Here is a 23,746-nt window from a genome sequence, read left to right on the forward strand (position 1 = left end):
GGTTACCGTACACTTAATGTCTAATTAACGTATTACGCAAATCGGCTGATAACCGAGCGAGCGAGCGCACGTGCGAACGCGGGTCGATGATTTATGATACACCTGCGCTCGAAAACGTCGTTCACGGCCCTATTCGCGTTCAAGTTGGAAAGCATAAATTTTATTCAACGGAAAAGAGGATTAATCGCTTTTGCCCGTAGTGAATTAAATTTAACCATCGCTTTCGCCCACAGAGAATTAAATTCCAGATAATTCTTACATATGGCGGAAAATATCCCTGTTGTCGGTTTTCGTCAAATTGATACCTAAAATTATTCTATATGTATATAGTGGAGATTTTATATTTTTCCATTTTTAAAAATATAGATGACATATTTACCATAAAAATAGTAACAACGTGCTTATAACCGAAATAAAAAAATATGCACATAGAGCAATAACAAAAATAACTACAGAAATATTATGGGTCATATTTTTACAAGAAAATGTGCCCAAAAAAAAGCTCACTGTGATTGCAAGACTAATATTCTGTACGGTATGTTAGCTAATAGTAGCTGTTTCATTTTCTTACGCTACCGTGCCAAACAAATTACGCGTAATGATTTAACTAAGACCTATATCTTCAAATATATTTGACACAAACATCTGATAAAAATGCTTTGTATGCGAGAAGCGTAATCAAACTGTGTAATCAAAAATATATTCCTCCGCAAATATAACACAATTATTTGTAATTAAACCAGGTAATAAATATAATAAATATACGAGTTGCTAAATCTCTGCTGATGATGAATATGTATTAAAGTACAATTATATCAAGCTACTTATATAGAGCTACTTGTAACATTTTGCTCATTTAAAATCGAAACAGTCGATCCTTTCATGTGTTTCTTCGTTACTTATCTAATGGAAAACTTTTTTCCTAAATATATTTTTACTAGTTTTGTATTAATATAATTTTTATATCTAACGTAGTGCATAAATTATAAATTGCAGCTTAAATTATATAACAATAGCAAAAATAAAAACCTTTTTTTTATATATTGCATCTACAATTATAATAATTATCAATGAATAACTAGTATACATAGAAATATTTCACTATTCTTCACTTATCTCTAAAATCTCGAAATTTTAAATTATTTCTCGTGTTTTAGAGATACTTTTTTCCATAAATATAAGAATGAAGCAACGTATCTAAATTTCAGTAATGCAATGATTCATCAGAAACGTTTCTTTTCACGGCGCCGTACGTTACATGCACTTACACATACATATACTCAAATGATAGTTCCTTGATGTTCATGAAATTTAAAATCTATCGACCCGTTATGGCAACTAGATTCTCACGAGATTGCTCCTTTGAGGTCTGGTCAATCGCGGCGTCACTCATGGTCCTGGTTTATCAAGCTGCCCTTCACTCTCTTGCAAGGCTTTCATGAAATTTAATAGGTTATCCGATATACTCTTCGCTTTTTCATGTCAAGTGGGTTCATAAGAAACAAAGGACGCCGACGCTAACACATTTTTGTTCCAATTCTCTACTGCCTCTTATACAATTTTTTGCTGCTTCCTTTTTGTTTTGCAAGATTTGATTTTAATCGCTTAGCATCGTCTGCTATTGAATATCAGTAACATTGAAAAACAATTTCAATTTCATAAATATCGTGAATTTTTAGGCGTCATATTTTTCATTCGACTTCAAAGCATATTTCTTATTTTATAATACATAATTTCCGCATACGAGCAGCTTGTTTTAGTGAGTGATAAAAAGAGTAGGACAAAAAGAGTGATACAAATTACACTTATTCTTATTAAAAGCTTGTCAAAATAATTGGATCAAATTCTTTCATCTATGTTTGAATGGCATCGTTGCAGATCTTGATTAACATAATTCAACTTCGAAAACAAGCGAAAACAAATAATAAGAGAAATGAGACATCATTATGTCACTCACAATTATCTCAAAGAGAAACGGAGAGTTATTTATATATCGTGCCTATATATTATTTCCTGCGGAAATGATACTACCAATCTCGTGTTGCATCACTGATATCTAATAGCCATCTCCTTATTCATCCCGTGTAGCGACATAAAAAAACACAGCATTACAGAGGCGAGGTCTCTTCCGCTTTTACGCTTGCTGGTAGGCGAAGCGCTTTACGGGAAAATTCAATAGATAGCCGAGCGATGGAGGATGTTGTAGAGATTGTTCCGTTGCGCGTGATCTATAGGAGCGCCGTGGCCCGGTCTACCCCACAGCCTTTTCCAAGTATCGAAGTGCTTGCGACAACTCTCCTGTTCGATCCGTCGTTCCTCCTAAAACAGGATCAAAATGCAGAATAATTCGCAACTTGCGCGAAGCTGAAAAAAAAAGGTAGCTGAATAAAACCGAATAATCCACTTGTTGCGAAGTAGAATAAAAAGAAATGTGAAAATAATACATTTCTCAATCAGTTTAATTTTTACGCTAACTTTGCTTTTCTCTCAGAATTAATAAATCCCACCCTTGTGCGTGATTTCATTATCTCCGCAGCATCCGTATACGCACGCGTAGTCAATTCCATTCAACAACGCACGGTTCGACGGCAATGAGATTGGCGAGAGATCGATACAATTAATCCCGTTTCGAATTACCGTGCGGCACCGCGCGATCGTCATCGATCATAAAGCACTTACCAGCGCTCTGTCCCGTTTACGTCGTATCTGCTCGGCGAGATCCGAGATGTATTCTCGATTGCCGACGTCGAGCGCGCGCAGCCTACAAAAGAAAAGGAGACTCTCATCACACTCAGCTTTCATATCCTTTCTTTGTTCGACACGGCGCCGCTGCCGCGGAAATGATAAAGGTACGTGCGTCAAGTAGGGATTATAGGAAATAAAGGTTCGAGAGAGTAGTAGCGCTATTTAAGATAACGTGAATGGTTGGCCACGGTTTTTTGTGCCAACTATTTAATACCATTGCAGACAGAAAGCAAAATTGGAATATGAGGAACTGACAGAGGGATTCTTGCATATAAATAAATAAATTTGATTGAACATAAAATACTCTTTTCAGTTAAAAGCAAGAGATATCTTTCAAAGAGGTATTTCTTCATTCACGATTAAAAAGCGAAGACATAAAGTCCATTGAAATGATTTGAAAATAAGTATATAATTTATATATTAAACCGTGCAAAGTTTTTTTTTCACTCATCAGAATTCGCTTATGTAATTTTTATATTCTATTAAAAGGATTTCTCGATTTCTGTGTTCGATTATTGCATTCCTCAGTCATATTTCGGAAATAAGAGAAATAACCAAAATTGTATTATCGTTGTGAACTAAAAATCTCACCGGTGATTAAATGCAGCGGGTAGACGATTTATCCCTGCGTTTCGGTGTTGAACGTTAAATTAAGCTAACTGCCAGATGCGGAAAAAAAGCTTTCCGTCCGAGCGGCTCCAGCGTCATCGATATGTTCGATACCGCTTTGAATAGTCTTTAACGACTCCGCGCTAATAACTGCAAATACCCCGCATAGCGCACTCAGAAACGCATTCAGATCAATCGAATCGCTATATCGATCTTCGCATGTCACTAAATAAATACATGCCCGCAGTACCGGGCGTTCTATGTTGTCATTGCGAAAAAAAAACATAAAACAAGATTGAAAAAGCCCTTTTTTAAATGAATAACGCTTTGAGCTCATTCTATCGTGTTTTTTTTTCACAGCGGATTATTGCCGCACACGATGACAGATAATCGAGGGTGATTAATTACTGCAGGCGCCGCAACGTTTGGATGTCGGCTGACTGTGTTATAAACAACGCGACGCCTCTGGTACGCAACTTTCGTACGCTATTCCATTAAACGTTATCAAAGTGTCTCGTTACATGTCAGGCCGATGCTGCTTGTGCCCGCGTCCGGCGTTACGACCGTTTACACGCACGGTTATCGAACGATAAATCGGCATTATCCTGTCGGACGCAACGCCAGGGAAGAGTTACATTATTTACTCTACCAGATTAATAGCGAATTTCATGCGTTATAAAAATATTTTTACAACGTTCGAAAGAAGAACGGGCGCTTAAAAACTACGCTAGTCCACGGTTCCAATATATCATAGATTCAATTTAAGATATTATAACTGCACAGTAATGTATGAGCAGAGCTTGTCATTTACAACTTTAAATTGGATTGCTTTAGAAGATCCATTTTTACTTGCATATTTATTCAGTCTCGTTTAAAATAAAAATGCTGATGATCATATAACGTATAACTAATATAAGTGCGCTTTCCGAAGAATTTTTATGCAAAAATAAAAGAAATGAGATTATCATACGAAAGCAAAATTTTATTATGGTTATCTCAGAATCAAGTTTCTCTCGGTAGAGGTATAACATAATTTCTCTAGAGAGATTCACATTTTGGTTCTTTCTCCGAGAAATTTTACAGAACAAGAATATTCGTGAAGAAACACCGGGATCTAATATATAATATTTATGCAGTGAGTTTACGTAAAATCTCCCAATTGGGTATTTTTAAAGAAGATACTCGATGCTTCAAGAGGTGAATTCTTCGTAGAAAAATATTCTTCCGCGGTAATGACGGGAAATTACGTTGATGAATATCTGGAGCGGCGCTAACACACAAGGGAGGAAAATGAGGGTGAGATTGAGCTGGAACGGACAGGTGAAATGGTCGGGGTCGAGTGCATCCAGGTCAATTGGTTGATTACCTGTAATGTAGTTACATCCCCCGAGTGTCGTATCACTACTAACCAATTCTACAGATGCCGCCCTGTCGCGTCATGTTTATCATACTTGCGCGATACAAGTGAAAAATCAATTGCACAGCATTCTAATCAAGGGCTGACATACTCCAAATGACAGAATACAACTATACAACTGTGTGAATTGTTACGCATATGTCACCGTGCTCGCGTCCCGAATTTTTGCTTTTTTTTTCTTGCTTATGTTTTATATGAAACTGCCAGACCTTCATGTCAGATTGTTAAAAAAGAAAAAAAAAAAAAAGAAATACGTTGAGGAAAAAAAAAAGGAGGGAGAAAATAAAAAGTGAAGAAAATGCAGGAGAGGATGTTACGCAAGCATAAGTATACACTCTGAAATATAAAATAGAAAACCAGCGCTAGAGAGGCACAATATGCATATTTGAAATATATATAGTAATACAGAACGTGGTGTTCGATTTACACGGTAGCGTCTAAAATTAGTTGCAGTTTTAATACTATGATGTGCACGTGTGTTTTTTATTGAAGCGATATATCAAACATTAAATTATCTCTCTGTTAAATATGTAATCAATAACACATTTTCACCAAGAAAATTATGGCAAAATAATAAGTGCTTTTAATATCCACTAAAATGAGTAACGAGTAAATGTACATAATTACAATCGGTATTTATAATAATCGCCTCAATAGCTCTCTCTCTCTCTTTCTTTCTCTCTGCTATTTTTAACGTTTGCAGTTTATCACACAAGCGTGTATGATATAATATGCATAACATCTCAAGTAAATTAATAATAAAGCACAAACAAAAAGCGCTCTTTCTGTATTAAAAATTAAATTGAGTTGTAATTAAATTAGGATAAAAAAGTATTAAAATACGGTGGGTTTTCAATTTTTACGAATTTAGAGACTCGATACACATATGAAAACAACGAAACGTTTCAATTATTTCCCAACGACTGTACTATCGTTCGGATCGCTAACTTCATTCAGCAAACGATCAATCATTGGAAGCAAAGCAAGGTGATATTCACAGTCACCACTACATACATCCGTACTTACGATTCTATCGTATATCCCGGACGAGTGGCATCCGTCGCAAGATAGCGCGTAGTCTGTGGATGCGACTGATAGCGTCTGCTAGTTAACAAAGGTACTAATTCGACACCGCCTGTTAGCTCGTACACTTGAATCTCCTCGTTGTAGAGATTCCTCGAGTCCTGCAACGGTTGTGTTTCCGATGCGATACCTGTGAAGCGAAAGATCGTCACAGAAACAAGACTCAAGCTCCGATATCGGTGAGAGAAGCAAGTGGCAACCTCTGCTATTTACCTGACGTTGCCCTGTCATCGTAGAATTTATTCATGTCCGCAACAGCTAGCGGGTCTATGTTCCTCTTGTATAGTCTGTCGATCATCGAGTTACTCGTCCAACCCTGGGGCAAATCAAAGCTTTTAATTAAACGTTTCTCGTTTAAGCGTTTAAAGAAGAGAGTTTCATTATCGTTTGTTATATTTAACGCTGTTTCCGTTCTATGCACTTTAAACAAATACACTTGTTTTGTTGTTAATCATTTACATAAATTTTTATTAGATAATTTTAAAATATATATTGAATTGTTATATACACGCGAATCTCGTGATTTATATATATATATATATTTCAAATAAAAATCTAGAAGAAAAAAATACACACAGCGGCGATTCCAAATGTTATTCTATTTTTACTCAAAATGCTGTTCTTTCGACTTGTGTGATTTTTATTTTTAGAAAATTTCTTGTACAACAATCTGTACTATAAAAAATTTCACAACGCCATTATTTTAATGCACAACGCAGAATATATCAGTATACACATTGTAAGAAATTTATAAAATCAGGAGAAAATACAAAAGGATCAATGCTTCGTTCGCGAGCAGATCGGCCGCTTTGTAATTAGTAGTACAGTCGCAGTTTGGATCCGACCGAAGCCGAGTCGCGCGTTCATTCATCAATGTCGGTCTCGTTAGTAAGCGACTAGTTACAACGAACCCCCTCGGCTTATTATAAGGGAAAAAACACGCTATGAACCCGTCCATCATAAATCCACACCCGCGGACAGATACACAGCGACGAGACAGGAGAAGAGAAATACGCGCGCGCATTGGAAAGAAGTTGCAGATGTATACTTGACCGATAAACACGATAAGTGAAGGAGCTTGCGCGTAATAAAAAGGCGGTCGAAGTCAGAATGCGCTAATAAATTTCAGTTTAAACTTTCCGGTCGCGCTTAGAAAGGCGTCCGGGGAATCGTTCAATTAGCCGGTAACACGCGCTTCGGTTACGTGTGTGTTGCCGCATTCGAGGGACGGATAGAGTAGTTAATTAAAAATTAAGGGCCGCGTGCTCCTCCAAACGACATTCGAGAATGCGCTTTAGAAACCGAAGCCTAGAGAAGTGTTCAATTACGATAGAATTATCACCGACTAATTTTTAATTGACTCTTTTGGTATCATCATGCATTTTCGAAAAGGTCAGATTTATATTCGCGAAACGAACGAATTACCGTACAGGCGATTGCGTTTAATTGATAACGCCACGCTTTCGCGTCAAGTGGAGCACGATCGTTCCGCTTCGCGAAATAAATCCACCGTTGCAAAAGTCATTGCAGCTATCGATCGCACCTCGTCGCGACACCGCGCAATTTGCACGGATTACACTATTTCGGCTGCGCGACGTCATTATCGCAAAAACTTATAACGATTTCAACAAATCATCCCGCGCGATCCTGTTAGACGAAGAAACTTTAGATTTATGTGTGCGTTATATGCGACCGAGAATTAGCCCTCGCAGCATGCAGTCCGTGCGAAGCCGCGAAATTGTGTATCAATTTCGGGCGAATGTCATCGCGCGCAGTTTACCCCGGCGATTAACTTACTCGATCTTGTGTTCGGGTAATGCGCGATCGTAATTTCCGTTTTGCGCGCGTCACCGCGCGCTAAGATAGTTAATTGGGTTTGCACGAGTATACATGTGACTTGTAAATTTACCCCGCGAACACCATTGCGAATAACGATTGATAATGTCATGCGGACGAATGCGGGATTTACGGGAATTATGTGCGCGGAATCGAATGCCAATCTTCGCGATGAATTTATATTTAATCGGCAGCGTCAGCGCCCAAAACTGACGCACGTAATTTCAGAAGCATCCACCTGAAACGCTGTTTATATTAATTGCATAGGAAAACGATCAGCATCGGCGATTAGAATCGCTTTTGATATTCCGTTTCTATCGAGCGCGGGCTATCGAATAACTAGAAAATAGGGCATGACGTTTTACCGGTGTTGCTCCACCGAAGAATAAAGCGGTACAGAATAATTCTACGAGAATTTCACCCGCGAAAAACTTCCCTCTTCAACCGGCCGTGCCTCGCCATCAGATTAGCCGCATTCGTCACGCGGCGTGCAAATAAATACGCGACTCCTCCCCGTCGGCCAATTTATTGTATTTACTGCTTGCAAAAAAAAAAAAAAAAAATCCACTACGATTCGGCGCGTGATTTGGGCACAATTTAATTTCTTAGCAAAAACGCGCCTCCCTTCATTTTATGTATCTCCCGTCGCGGTATCGCTTTATGTAGTAAATTACACCGCGCGCGCAAAAAAAATGACCAGCCGCGATTTACTTGCGCTTCACCTCGGGATTAATTGCGCAGCAATTCACCATGAGGGAGTAGATAACTTTTCTCGTTTTAACGAGAACATCGAACAACAGATATCGTGTTTTGTTTTGCCTACGCAAATTTGTATTGCGCGCTCGTATGTTTTCGTGTTTTATATTTTTTTTTGCTGCTCACCCGTCCAAAAGTGCTTCTCCCGCGATTGATACTTTCATTCTTGATGATATAAAGAAATCAATAATTTTCTCGCCAAGTGAAATCATTTACCGATACGTACGTGATCCAGTGATGGAAACAGATCACGGCCGAACGCAGAAATAATTGAAGAGTTTCGTGCGATACGGTGCAGTTTGCAATCTACGAACAGCAATCACTTTTTCATAATTATGGGAAAAAAATGCGTATATATTATACGAATTCGGTGGGCGCATTGCGACGTATTTACCGTCGAAAACTGCGATGATTTTTTTTTAGCAAAAATACTGCTGATATAAATAATTTTAGAATCGAGCAATGAAAAAAACAGTGGCTTAGACGGATTAATCTGTGTGGCTCTGTAAATAAAATTCCTCGGCTAATCTTGGATGAACTTTAACAAGATCTGAGCCGTATATATCATGATGCTGCTTACATGTCAAAGGTACCAAAATCAAAAAAAAAAAATTTGTTAAATTAAGTTTTGATAGTAAAACAGGTCACGTCAATTTTTTCCGATAAAAATATTATCAAATCCGCTTACTATCAAATATTATATATATATATATATATATATATATATATATATTTTTTTTTTTTTACGATTGCTTTGATACAAATACATGGTATATTTATAACAAAATTGCAACGAGCAATTCGATTTTTTCATTTTATGATGTAACGTAATAAGAAGATTTTTAGATTAGCTTCTTATCACATCTTGGAAAAATGTATCAAAATGGACTTATCTCTCTCTAGCAGCGAACCCTTCAATTACTGTGACGTCTATAGTTTGCGACCCCTCGGGGCCAATGTTCGTCAATCTAACAGGGTTACTCGCGCAGCGGTAGAAAGTTTTGATGCAAAGTTGCCAGTACAGGGCCGACGCGAGATACTCCCATTCGCTGTGACAATGTAATTTCGTTATCGTTCCAATTGGTTTCTCAGCACGAGGGAGGTTGTTGCTTAAACGTGCAATTACGTAGAAATCAGTTCTCGAAAATAAAGCAAAACACCTTCTCTCTCTATTGTCTCCAAAATTTTACCAAACAGCAAGTAAAAAAAGTAATCTTTGACTACTGTTATTAAAAAATAGAAGTTATTAATATTTTATCTAACTTTAAAATATTATATAATATTTTCATCTTTTATTGTACATTAATTATTGAGTTATTGCTTCTGTTATTTGTTGTATTAATTTATACATTTTTTTCTAAAAATAAAATAACAAGTTTGTTTATAGCAAAGTAAGTTTATAGAAAGTTAATGCAAGTGATGTTTAAATTAACAGTTCCCATGGTATAACTTTAGCATCATAAGCATGTTCGGCACGTCGTGCGACGATGCGCTAATTGCACTGAATTATATGCCACTAGACTACGTCGTTATATATTGTCTCAACACTGAAACATATCTCTATCTACGCTATATATCGCACATACGCGACATGAAATTTCTGTGCCTTATTGATTTAGCAATTTGGAAGTGCGAAAAGGTCCTCTCTCTATGATGTACCGAAATAATCTATTTAACGTATTAATATAATATGCCGCGGTAACGTAATTGCGAAATAATCCCATAATTAAATTGCAGCAGGCAGTCGATTCAAAATCTAAAACCGAATTTAAATATTTTATTATTATAAAATGTGAAGTATCCTTTTCGTCCTTTATGTACTCAACTCTCTGTTATCCATTTTTAAAGAGAAAAGCACGACTTTGTGCTTCAAGAAAGGAGCTATGAATTCGTTTTTAGGTAGCGCCTGAATTAACATTTCGCGTTCTCATTGTATAATTGAAATGACGGATATATAGCCAAGTATATACATATATACTTGACGATATTTTGAGCGACATTTCTGAAATATTACGCGCACAAAGAACCGGCGAGAGCTTTGAGAATCATCGGTGCAACGCGGCCCGGATGATTAAGGATTCTCTTTCCGTTAATTAGCGCAACGAGACACCCTGCGAGGTATCCCTGCGTGCGATTAACCCGCGGCAAGGCGGATATGCGTACCATGGATTCGTGGAAGCGCACACCCAGCAACTTGGGATCCCTCCAAGGAGCTCCGCCAGGACCAGGACGCCCCCAGAACGGTGTAGGATGCACCAGCTAAGCACACGGCGCCGTCGCATATTAAGCAGTTTCCAAGGCTTGTTTCCTACCTACGTACGCACGCGAAATCGTGCCGGAACACGTGCCCGGCGTCTATATGCCGGCGCTCCTGTACACTCGCGCCGTCATACCCGGGGTCCTGTGCGCGGATCGCATTAGGACCTCGTCTGCATCCGATTAGCGGCTCAGTCTAATTTCTACCACCGGCACGTAATCTTGAAAATTGCGCTGCGACGGGGGATGTTTGCAAATGTTTATACACGTATGGCTGTGTGCCGATTTCTCGAACCGTTCGCCTCTTCTCGTGCAGTGAAACAAGCGTAAAATGGATTATTCGCCGCACAGCCATATTTAAGTAAAATAATAATTTTATATATAACGCGAATAAATATTTTGTAACTTCTTATGTTCTTTAAATCTGCTTTAATTAGGCTTGAGGCCGGTTTAGTTTAATCTACTTAAGTTCGAAGTAAGCCGGCTTGCTTCGACTAACTACTCTAACGTAATCAGTTTTCGTCATTACAAAAGATTAGGAAATTCGAGATGGTAAAGAACGTAAATTCATTTTTTTCAAAATTTTACTTTTGCACTCTCGGAGGAAAATCTCCCATTGTAATTTGAAATATTCAATACATCCAGATATATTCTTCATTCGTGGTTAAAAAGTTATACGATATATTTAGAACACTTCGGAATTGAAAAACGATGCGCTCCACTTTTTCATTTAGATAAATAGAAAATCCATTTTTATACGGCGCTAGCTGGTGCTATTAAAAGCCTCTCTTTCGCAACTCTGTATATGGTGCGTCAAAAATTTCGCGTCGAAGCCGTATTAGGTATTGGAGAATCGACTTTGTGGAAGTAGGAGTAGCGTTTCTAGTTCTACGTGATCGGAGAAATCGACTATACGTCTCGAGTTCGAGCGGATACGACGTGTTCGGCCCCGGCGGCACAGGCGCTCTCTCGAAATTATTGCCACGAGAAAAATGCTTCGTGTCCAAGGCATACAAGGAAAGTCCATTACGAGATTTCTCGTATTTGCTGGCATGACGAGTCGATACCGTATCCGACAATAAAGCTCGACTCATTTGGATATAGATGATAGCAATACGACTTCCGGGAAAAAAAGAATCGCAGCATCCTTTTGTAGATTCATCCATTCCGGCTGTCTTTTAGTGAAGGAAGCTGACAAAAGAATTACTTATGTCAATTGCGAACAAATTTCTACTACGATTGCTTGGGTCAAAAGTCATCAAAAGCTGAAAATATATTTAGATTAAAGATCTTTTAATATTACTTTATAGAATATTCAATAAATAAGGTCATAATTTTTTACTTTCACAAACAAAAGATGCAGAAAATATTAACATCTATTTTTTTATCAATGAAACGGTATCACAATTATCGTTTTTTAATTAAACAGAAATATTATTCATAGAATAAACTGTTAATATTATGAATTAATATTGTGCTTTATTCGATTGTTTCTAAATTCTTTTTTCTAATTAGCTTGCCAAATTCTAGATATCACTTTACGAAAAAAACATTGATAAAAATCACGTCATTGGAGATAGTAACATTTGACCCACCTTGTGTGTTAACTGTCTATACAAAACGGGGATCGCTAAATTCCACACATCGTCGCGTGTCCCGCATTCACGCGATGACACTGCAATACAAACTTCGTGTCTGCGGTATCGGAAAGGTATCGTGTACGAGGTCAGATGAGATATTAATGGAAACTTCCGCAGGGGAGGTGCCGGCGATATCGTCACTTTTGATCGACACAAGCGCAAGGACGATAAAGTTACCGGCCCACTTACGGGCGAAAATCGAGCGAATTACTGTCGGCACCCGCTTGCAATCGTACTTTTCCGTCAGTGTTGATCGACGTAAACGTATCTATCTATTTATTTTGACTTTACTTATAACTAACTTTACGAAAATTCACGAAAATGCTGGCGCATTTATTCACTTGTCGCATCCAACACCCTTTTATTTAATTGCAAGTATTATTTGCGATTTTTGAATCTTTCGAGATTGCACGTATAATTTGAATTATCTAAGCTACATTAACATTTAACCAGATTTTTTAAATTATGTTTTCCTAGATTTTTTATACTTTTTCTTTAAATTTTTTTATAAAAGAAATCATAGGAAGAAAGAATTTTTATTTAACCCAAAAAACTAATTCTTGATGCAACTGAGTCGTTTTATCAAAAATGCAATTGGATTGAGAGTCAACATCGTACGTTTCATTCCTTGAGCTCATTTTTCTGAAATTCCCGTGCGCTGCCTCGACAGTATTTATATAATAAAAGAAGCAACTTTCGACGTCATTATACTATTCCAAGCGCGACGTCTGCCAGGTCGTGTTGTTGAGAACCGAAAATAGTCGTGTGTAATTTGTCTTTGTACGAAATTTTATGGAAGAGCGGAGAATACTTTTTGTAGCAGCGTACTCGCTGCGTACCGCACGCGCACGATATTGCGCGCGGTTATAACGATCATAAGCGTAGAAAGATGCAGATCTAATTGGCGACGCATACTAAAACACACACAGGCAACCAAAAGTTTTCTCCAGTTGAAAGGAAACGCATTTAAGGAAAGTTCTATAAAAGCAAGCGCGCGTAACTAACGGACCAATCGATTTCCGCATCTAAAATTATACCCCTAAAATAGAGCGACGTCTCTTGCTTTTATCCATTGAAAGAAAATCTCTCATGCATAGAGATATCAATGCATTTCCTCAATCGTGAAATTAAAGCGTTTACTTCTACAAGCAGAAAATATTCCGCAAATATCACGGATATGTCTGAATAAAATGCATTTTGCTGTGGCGGCTAAAAATATATTGATAGAAATTAATTCAATTCGTGACTTCGTTGTCTCTGCATGCCAATACGATGACTATTTCTAAAATCTCTTGTAATAACAGTTTAACATTTCTTCATACATGCGGCAAATGCACAGGTATACAAGTTGTATTATTAACATTTAATCGACTTTTGGAATTAAAATAGAAAAATATTAAATACGTGAAACAATTAAGTTCGCTAAAAAAAAAAGTTATCTTATGCACTCGTTGCAAATATATACTTATCCTCACTTATCTTGACGTGTGCTTAAGAGAAAAAATATATGAAATTCTTTCTCCTTTTGATGAATGCATGTCGAGCAAAAAATTGCGTATGGTTATACATTCGTGTCACGGCAAAGAAAACGTATGGAAATTTGCATGGAAATACGAAGCACGTTTAATCAAAACAACAGGCGAGGTGAATTCCATGGACATTTTTGCTTCGTTCTGTCAGAGATTAATTTTATCTATATATAGACTGTCTATCTATGAAACATATAAACATATCACGTATCAGAGTGTGAATATTATTAATTCCCAAGATATGGAAATTTCAAGTGTAATTTCAAGATATAATTAAAATTCCGTATTCATAATAAATCAGTATTTTTTGCTGAAAAAAATTAAATTTTATCAAATTCTGTTTTCAATGCAGGAGCAAAAAGAATATTTTTGTATGACCATGTTAAATTTGAAAGGATTACATGACTGAACTGTTAGAACATCTGAAAAATCGCCAACGATTATCGAAACATGGTTTCGCAGGCAGTTTGCTACGCGCGACACCGGAGGGAAAAATTGAGTTATTATACATACACATTGATCGAACAAACGGCTGATAACGGTGGTTATTCTAATATGAAGATTCGCTCTTTATCTCTCTTACATTTTATAGCAATAATTTTCCCAAGTGCAAAGATAACACTGCACGGAATAAGGTCTTTTCCTTCCAAAGCGCTTCAGACAGATTGTTTCCCCTTTGTTACCTCGATTGTAAAAATAATATCTGATCTCTTGCTATATTTCTCGCTCTTGTACTTTTTTTATCCTGCGCTGCTTGTATAAAACTGAAGAAATGCGAAATACATTCGCAAAGTTCAACAACGAAATTAGTTTTCGCATTTTTTAAATAAATTATTTCAAATAAATTATTTTTATAACAAATCGTAATACACTGAAAACAGAAAATAAGAAATTATTGAATTTCCAGAATTTGTATTTGTCAAATTCGATAATTACAATTTTGCATCCAATTCGGTAAATGCAATTTCTCATCTCGCGGCGAAACTAAAACGAGATTCAAATCACAGAAAAATCTGTTTTGCGTTGATTTTGGTTGCTCTTAATTCCTTTACAGCAATAATTCGATAGCGAATCTCTAATAGTCGATTTCTAATTGCAACGGCATCTCTTCTCGTGCGATCACTATTTATCATTATTAGATATACTTGATTCTCAAAGATAAACCTTTCATTAATTAATCAGAGACATCTCATTTACATTCGCTTTAATATACACACTAAAGTCAAATTAATGAAGTTAAACATGGTAAAGGTGAGAAGGGGCAAAGGAGAATTTGCTGTCGTCCTGTAAATCTCGGCCCGTTGAATTAAAACTAGTTTGTATAGTTTACTTGCAAACATCATCTTGTTAGAGAAATTATACAGACTAGATTATACAAGTATATAAAATAGCAACCACCAAGTATTTATCAAAATGTTTAAAAAGAAATCAAATGTACTGGAATTAAAGAAAATAAAACACGGTTATTTAATGATATTTCAGAAACTTATTTTGCGAGAAAAATCAAGATGAAAAATCTTGTATAAGTCTTGATAATGTTATGTAATCTATAATACGTAAACTGTGAAGAAGATGGATTAAGATTTACTTTATCACATCGGTAAATATGTAAACTTCAATTCTGTCAGATGTATCATCATTTGTCTCCGGTTGAGAGAGTAAAGAAATTTATAACGTAATTCGCAAATTTATCATTTGATGCATTAAGAGTAATCATCTCGCGTGTGATCGCATCAAGCTTTCTCATTCCGATGATGGATACAAACATCGAAAACATCAAGTAACAGAACATCTCATTTTTTTCAGAAGATTGCACAATAAGTGCTACTTCACGAATCTAGAATAAATAATAATATAGTTGCATTTTTTTAAAAGCGCTTCGTATTTCTTGAAATTTCTCAAATATTTTGATTACGTTTCTGTAGCAAATGTTTCGCTAAATAATTTATATATTGAAACAGCAATTCAAATAATTGTGATCAAAACATCGATAAATATTTAGCAAAGGCACATTTAATTTAATATTTTAATAAATTAAAAAAATAAACTAACAAAATTTACATTATTTAATCATTTCTATTTGTTTTTCAGAGAGCTTTTGCAATTTAAAAAAAAAATAGTATATTAATCATAAAATAGTTCCAATTTACGTATGCTACGCATCGATATATGAGTTATTTGCGTTACTAATAAAAAAATAAAATAAAAGAATTATTATATTTCTAGCGAAAATAAATCTATCAAATAAGATTGCCACTATTTCACGGCTACCTTTTCAAGCTGATGTCAGACAAGGAATGTTCTAATATGTGTTTTCCAACGTAACATTGGATCACAAATTGTGTTGCTTGAAAACTTTGCACTGCACATAGCCTTGCGTGATATTGTTTCCTGGCTCTTGCGTTTCATACATGGCCACACGTGTTTATACACATATCGCGCAGGGATTAAATAACTCGATTCATACGTAACGCTACTCCGCTGCTCGGTAATCAAAACGTATACGTTATAATTAAAGATGTGTAATTTCCATAGTCGTGCATTTTTGTAATAACTATTCTCAACGTGAAATGGCATATTTGTTTTTTTCAAATGTGCTTAATTAAACTAGATATTCATAAAAATTGGTTTGTGAAGTTACAATCGTTTTCCTTCCTTTACACTGCAATTTTTGCAACAAGGTCTTAATTTTCAAATCTAACGTCAAAAAAGCCATGAGGAGAAATGAATCAGTTTGCTTATGACAACATGATAGAGCCACTTAAACTTCGTTCTCTCGCGAACTATCCAACTCTCATTTAGCTTCGGGAAATTGTCGGTTCGGTAACCGTCGCTCTCCGTAGCATTAAAAACGTGGGAACACAAATCTTACCGCGTACAACGCCCGCTTTTGCATTCATCAACGCGATGTGCGTGAGTGAGCCTGAAACTTTTCAGGAAACGAGTAACGTACATCCGAGCTACATGCGATCGCCTAATCGAAGTTACGGGGCAAAGTTTCGCGAGGCGCGTCGATAGTTCGGGTGGAAAGAAAAATGACGAGGCGCGAATAAACAGTCTCTTTGCCGTGCGGTTTTACCTGACCGAAACTGTGACACCTCGACGGCTCGGGCGGCTCCAGAGGTACGTTTTTCTTCCTTAAAGTGGCCGCGCAGGGCGCGCCGCCGCCCGGTTTCCCCCACGGCGAGTAACTGGCCAGAATTTCCTGAAGCTGCAAGGAGAAAATTAAGAACGTAAAGCCAGGCAACATAAATGTCAGCCGGCGTGTTAACTGCAGAATACCCGGGTCTCATCCGCAGGTCGCCGTCCGTTCTCAAGCGAGTCATACATTTTATGCGTCTGCTACATTTTTCGTCGCGTAAGACGCAAAGACCGTATACTAAAAGAATATCTTTATCACTTAAACTTTTATTACTTTCATATCAGAGATTTTATATAAATATATGAGACTGCGTGTCGCGTGATTTATGCACGATGAAAAATACAACGCGCGGTCGCTTATTCGCACGGGTGCAATTACGCTCAGAGCGAAAGCCATCGAGGGATATTTAAATTCAACGCCTGATACAATGCTGCTAATTAAAAGCGGCTTTCGCGCTTAGATGAGAATCATTCCACTTTTTTTTCTAAATTAAATTAGAAAGTTTGCGCTTTGACTATTAATCGCGTATACGTACGCGGATCGATAACCATAGTTGGTTGCCGGTGTGCAGATAATTCAGTTCCTGCAAACATTTTGCAAAAAATTTTATCAATCTAAACATTGTAAATATTTTCTACTTAAGCGGTTAAGTATAATTATATGAAATTGTGTTTTCTAGTCTTAATAACGCAGAAGGTTTCCGAATATCTCGAGATAACAGCGAAAGGGTTAACGTTCCTGTGCTCGTATCATGGAACTTGCAAGCAGGATTAGCCCTGAAGCATATCAGGCCCTCCTTTGGCAACATGCACTTTGGCAATGCACTTGCATTCGACCGCGCGTACTTGCACTAGACCGCGACTGCACCAGATTCCCGAGTAATAAGAGAGGAGGACCACGCGAGCGATCCCGCGCCTGTGTCTTTATTAGCATATCGGTTACACGATAAATCCCAATACACGCGCGCGGCGAATGCAATTTAATGCGGTCGACAATGTCGCATTAGCGATACGAAATAATCACCGGAGCAATAATTACCCTTGGATTTTCATCGACATAATCTCGATGTGTATTTTGAGCTATTAGAACGGTGAAACAAAGTGTACGCGACGTGTGTTATACGCTGGGTCGAGTTTTCCCGCGTGTACATGTGTGCTTTTATAATATATTCCATGCGCGGATTATTTATTTTCACAGGGGATGGTAATGAATATAACGAGCGTGTGTGTTCCGCAAACATTTAGGACCATCGTGGCGACGATTGCGTGTCATCGTTGTATCGCGTCAATACTGAAATAAAATGGAAGGGCATGAAAACCGGATAGTGAGATTTTAAATGTCGAATATACGATTGGCGTAAAAGTAGATAGGAAAATTGATAGGAGAACAATTCAACAACTGGGTTTTCGGGTTTTCTAAAAAAAACTGAAAGCAAAACCAATGTTAAAGTAATTCCCCAGTAAGCAAAATGTTAGCGATGTTGGCAGATTGACAGCAAATTTGATTTTAGCAGCATTCTATTTTTGATCAAATTTACTATCAATCTGCGGACATTGCTAACATTTGGCTATCTGGATTGAAAATATGATTTACAAATCACTTTAAAATTCAATAATTTTTGTATATTTTTCAAGGATTTTTATAGACGCTTTTTTAATTTATTTGAAAAAAAAAACATCAATTTTTTACTCCGATTAACTTTCGCACTCGCGTCCAAAAATTGCGATCGTTAATGCGATCTCGACGTGTCTTACAATAGCAGCCTGTATCTACTTTGTTGTGACAAGTTTGTAACAAGCACGAGAGACACGGCGTGCAGTTTACGCAAAGCATAGCGAGAGACCGTGATAGATTATTGGGTTATCTTTCGCGGCTTGTTTCTTGGGATAGTTAGGCGAAGATTATGGAAATCCACTTTAATAGGATACTCGTAGCTTTATTACCGTTCGCTTGCACGTAATTTCTCCCCTGCAAATTCAACGGTACGCCGCGCGAAACACGGAAAAAGACAACCGGGTCAGGCACGAATCAGAGCGTAATTGAATGAAGGCTCCGTTTTCAAAACATATCAATAATAAGCAGGAGCCAAATACCAGTGCGATGTAATATTTTAAAAGTACTTGTTAAATATTTGATCTCGATTTGATATTGTCGAGTGACTTACATTCCAGAAATATTTCATGACAATTATTTCTATCGAACGCTATTGGAAAACGTTTGCGCTTGCAACATTTTTCTACTTTGGAAAATTTTTTATTGGTTACATGTTGTTTAGTAAAAAATGCAGTTAATATCTGTTAATCGTCTTTCAAATTTTCGATATCATCTTGAATGACATGATCTCAAAATAATAAAAATAAGATAAAAAACCGTTAACAATGTTGGCAGATTGACAGACTAAATTTGACTTCAGCAACGTTCTCTTTTTTATTTCCAATTGAAAATTATACAAGCATTTTTTAAATTTTTTATTATTTACAAAAATAGTAGGAAAATGTTAAAAGATGTGGAACATGCAAATAAAAATTTCATAAAATTTGCTGTCAATCTGCCAACGTTGCATTTTGCTTACTGGAAAGATTCTGAATTTAATGATATTTTTGAAGTCAGAAGCGATGCTAAGCTTGCGTATTTTCCGGTTTACAACCGCGAGGGACTGGTTCCAAAATCTCAGCGTCTTAACGCCGTTCCGGTTCACCGAATATATCTCGGAACCGTATCTCGCGCAGCTGACCTTTATCCGATCAGTAACAATAGCGCGCCGAGACAATGACGTTAAGGGGCGGTCGCCGCAGGGCAAGTGGCATAAACGGCAGCAACGTAGCCGAGCCGGGGAGACACCCATTTCTGACACATACTTCACGTTGTTCACGGTGCTTTTGACGTTGCAGCTCCTCCTTCCGTCGCCTCCACAACGCCGTGCCCTCCTGAACCACTCGATGTTCGCGCTTTCTCCTCGCTTCCTCCTCGACTTCCGGCTCGTACGTCGTCTCGAGAATTCCTTGCGCCATTTATGTACTGCTTCTGATCGGGGCAAGAAAAAAAGAAAAGAAATAAAGAGACGGCTGCAAACGATCACGGCGATATCGCGATACGAGGCGGACCTCTTAAATATATGCCGGCTTGAATTTCGAATGCTAAAATAAGAGCGGGAGCGACTTGGCGCTAGTCGCATGCCGCGACACGTGGTTCTGTCATTTATTATCGATTTAACAGGATATTGCTCTTCCCTCGGGAGACGCGCCGTCGTTGTACGTAGTCGACGGTGTAATGGGAGTGCCAATGCTAGAACACCGTACTGTAATCGAGACATCCGGTTTTATATATCGTTTCCCGATATAAAAACGAGTTGCGGCCCACCCTCTAGCGCTCCACCTGCATAAAGCTTCGTGCTTTGTTCGTTTATTCGACATTTAAGCTATGATTTAATTTCGCGCGGCCCGACCTCCACGAAATACAACTGCGGATTAGAACGCTGACGCTCAAATTACGAGCGTTGTATTAGATTTACCGTTTTAGCAGCATTCTGTTTTTGTGACCAATTGAAAATCACACGAATACCTATATATTTGTACCTTCGAAATTTTTCATTATTAAAAAGAAATAGAAAAAAAATATAGAAGACATGGAACGGAGCAATTAAAAAGCCCATACTTATTGAACTCGACCGTTATAAATAATAGTCACCCTTTACGTTCCGATCACGTTTAATAAATCACTTTTATCTGTCACGCGAGAACAACTGTTGTAACTTCTATTTTATATTTTATTGCTTTGCCGTGCATCAGATTCGTATCTGCGCCGTAGTTATTGCAAAGCGCATTTCTTTGCGTTTACATTACTTAGAGCGCTATTCCTGACTTCGAATATTAAATATCGCCAACGAGAATTAATAATACTTAAATCATATCAATAAATTTAAGCTTAAATTAGAAATAAGCTGTTTCCGAAGGAAAGCAATTTTTAAAATATTGAAAAGTACAGTGTACTATTGATATATTCGTATTTTATTCATCCAGTGAATTATAGCAATAATCTAAATTATAAGATATTGAATGAGCCACAGATTGTCTTTTTTTCGTTTTTAAATCGTACGTATCACAATTTCAGTATACGTAATAATGACTTTTTCACAAGACGTCTAAAAAAGTGCAAATCTTTTATCAGCAGACATACAAACTACACTTTTTAATATTACACTTTATTCTTATCATTCATCATTTACTTACACTTACCATTCTCTAGTATTACTTATCATTTATTAGTAGAATTATAAAATGTATTATTAGATATTCAATATACGAAATTATATAAAATATACAAAGAAACAAATCATGGATTGTTGTGTAGATCGAGCCGGACATGGGCCGACAACAATTTCAATAATCCAACTAGATGGGATGTTTGTACGTATGGAATAGAATAATGTCGTGCTTTATTTTGCGATCCGCGCGTTTAGATAGTGGTACAGGTTTACGAACAAGCGCAACGCACTGCAACACTTCCCACGACCCATAAATAAGCCGCGAATGCACTCAACAGTGCAATTGACCATAAAACCGATTTCCAGATGCGAACCTCCGAGTATTGTTGGTTTCACGCGAGGTTACTGTATGAAAAAAAAGCAGGTTACAAAAATGAGAAAAAATGCGAGTTGCAAATAGCGCTATTATACGCGACGATGCGACACATTTTCGACGGTCCCGGATGATATTATTTCAGACTAGAATGCGATTTTACAGCTTCTCGGCTTACCACGTCGCACTCGTCAGCCCTTTAATAAGTGAAAAGTACTTTTGTTAGGCAAAACAACGATGGTGTTTTTCTTCCTGTGATGAAACAACGAGAGCGCGTCTAAGTTGATTTTTACAAACTGAATAGTGAAATAAAAGCTGGTTACATTTCAATGTAATGATTACTTTCCGCTTTTCTCTTATAAACTAGCGCGAGGAAAAGCACAGAGTATAATTAAAAATGCAGAGAGAGTACTACGTGGAAAACAGTAAAGGTCACTAAAATAGTTCCATTGCGTGCATTATTTGACGTCGAAAGATGCAAATTTCGAACAAATTTCGCGCTGTTAGAATTCGATTTCAATCCCGGCAATATTATGCAATAATAATATTCAATCGGGCAAGCGACAGAGACAGGAGGATTCGTCACCAAGTCACGTAAATTCACGTGACGATCAAATATAAATATTATATCGGCTCGCAGGAAGCAGCGGCGAAATTGGTAGACGAATCGCGTAGACTATCGATTCCGGCAGATTCACCGGCGAGAGCGCGTTCCGATGCCGACGGTGCGTGTCACTTGAGGAAAAAGCCGATCAATACCTCGTCTTACGGTCAATAACGACCGAAACTGACAGCGCAATCGAACCGTAATGCGACTGGAATACGCGTAAAAACGAGAGATCGATCAGAGGTTTACGATGGTGCTAGTGGTCGTCGAGCGGTACCGCCGTTCGCGGCGATGTTTTCCTCGCTCGAGTGTCAGGTAAGTATATATACACTCTTCTCTCACGACCGTGAATCAAATACGATAATCTATTCTACTTACGACGTTACGATTTCTCGCGTGTCATCACGGAGAAGAGATGATCCATGAAACGGTGCGCGCGGTAAATACCTCTCTCGCGAAACGATTACATTCTCACGGTGTTACCGCGTTTAGCTGGCCTCATCGTGACGGCGGGAACACGCGACTGCCTTGTGAATCCGATGCTTTCAGGAGGCTTCACGGGGGTTGCGGTAGCCGCCGACGTCCCGGCGTTCGCCAACATGCCGGCGCACGATTTTCGTCACGGATACTTACGTGCATGCATGATTGTGTGTGCCGTTGTTATCAACTTCGCTATATGTTTCAACCTTCGACTTCCAGTCTCTAATCAGGAACGTAGTAACCACCAGGTTACCCTCGAACAATCGACACGACTCGTGGATATCGGAAGCATCCCCCGATGCGTAAAGAGGGCAAGGTGTAATCGGCGAAGTAGCCACTTGAGAATACCGATATTGGTAAACAGTTGATTGATCCATAAACAGCCTGTAATAATTTCGTTCGGAATATTTTAAATTCAACATTTGTCGAATTATTTATATTTGCGTACTAAATTAAATAATATTGCTAAACTCTTCATGTACATATAAATTTTGCATTATTATTCTAACGTAATATTATGCTTCGATTGCTGATTGAACTTATCAAGAATGTAGTAGTACATTTTAAATAAATTACATAATTTTTTACACAATAGCTAAAAATAATTCTGTCAATAAATCATTCTTATATGGATTTGCGTTATTCTTGTATCTAAAGCAAAGAAAAATATTTAGAAAGATATAAAAACGACAAAATTTAAGTGGATGAGAGAACTATTCAATTTTACATATATCAGATGCACTAGAAACATATATCTCCAGAAAAAAATCGGATATGAAAAAGAAATGTGTGAATTTCGTGATTTACAATTGAAATCTTTTTTCTAAGTGTGTAAAAAACATATTGAATTTAAAACAATAATAAATAAGTAGATAATAAAAAAATATCAAATATTTTATAATAGATAAATCAAATTTTAAATTAAAAATTGTACAGTATTGATTTTTGAACATCTATTATATAAAAAAACTTATTTAAAGACTCTAACAATTATATAAATTATTTTGAAAACACTTCATGACATGTAAAATGAAATTTTATGTCAAAAGAATAAAAGATTATTGCTATA

At 37.2% G+C, this 23,746-nt stretch overlaps 1 protein-coding gene across 1 annotated transcript; it reads right to left on the reverse strand.

Moving 5' to 3' along the window:
* Nucleotides 1-778: 778 nt before the first annotated feature.
* On the reverse strand, nt 779-23,073 carry LOC105672465 (centrosome and spindle pole associated protein 1-like). Its single transcript, XM_012367408.2, has 7 exons — nt 22,576-23,073; nt 19,872-20,037; nt 16,951-17,082; nt 6,068-6,170; nt 5,798-5,984; nt 2,680-2,761; nt 779-2,319 (listed from the first exon to the last, which is right to left on the reverse strand). Exons 2-7 carry the CDS (start codon nt 20,022-20,024, stop codon nt 2,173-2,175), a joined length of 804 nt encoding a protein of 267 aa, XP_012222831.1. The 5' UTR covers nt 20,025-20,037; nt 22,576-23,073; the 3' UTR covers nt 779-2,172.
* Between the last annotated feature and the right edge of the window lie 673 nt (nt 23,074-23,746).

Source organism: Linepithema humile, chromosome 4, assembly GCF_040581485.1.
Source record: "Linepithema humile isolate Giens D197 chromosome 4, Lhum_UNIL_v1.0, whole genome shotgun sequence".
Taxonomy (NCBI): domain Eukaryota; kingdom Metazoa; phylum Arthropoda; class Insecta; order Hymenoptera; family Formicidae; genus Linepithema; species Linepithema humile.

What these genes read in the sequence shown, in the direction of transcription:
- LOC105672465 (XM_012367408.2), bottom strand. Translation starts at nt 20,024, where the DNA reads ATGGCGCAAGGAATTCTCGAGACGACGTACGAGCCGGAAGTCGAGGAG. An exon ending in CGATGACAGGGCAACGTCAG is followed by an intron (nt 5,985 to 6,067) that starts GTAAATAGCAGA and finishes TTCGCTTCACAG; the next exon opens with GTATCGCATCGGAAACACAA. An exon ending in GTAAACGGGACAGAGCGCTG is followed by an intron (nt 2,320 to 2,679) that starts GTAAGTGCTTTA and finishes ATCCTGTTTTAG; the next exon opens with GAGGAACGACGGATCGAACA.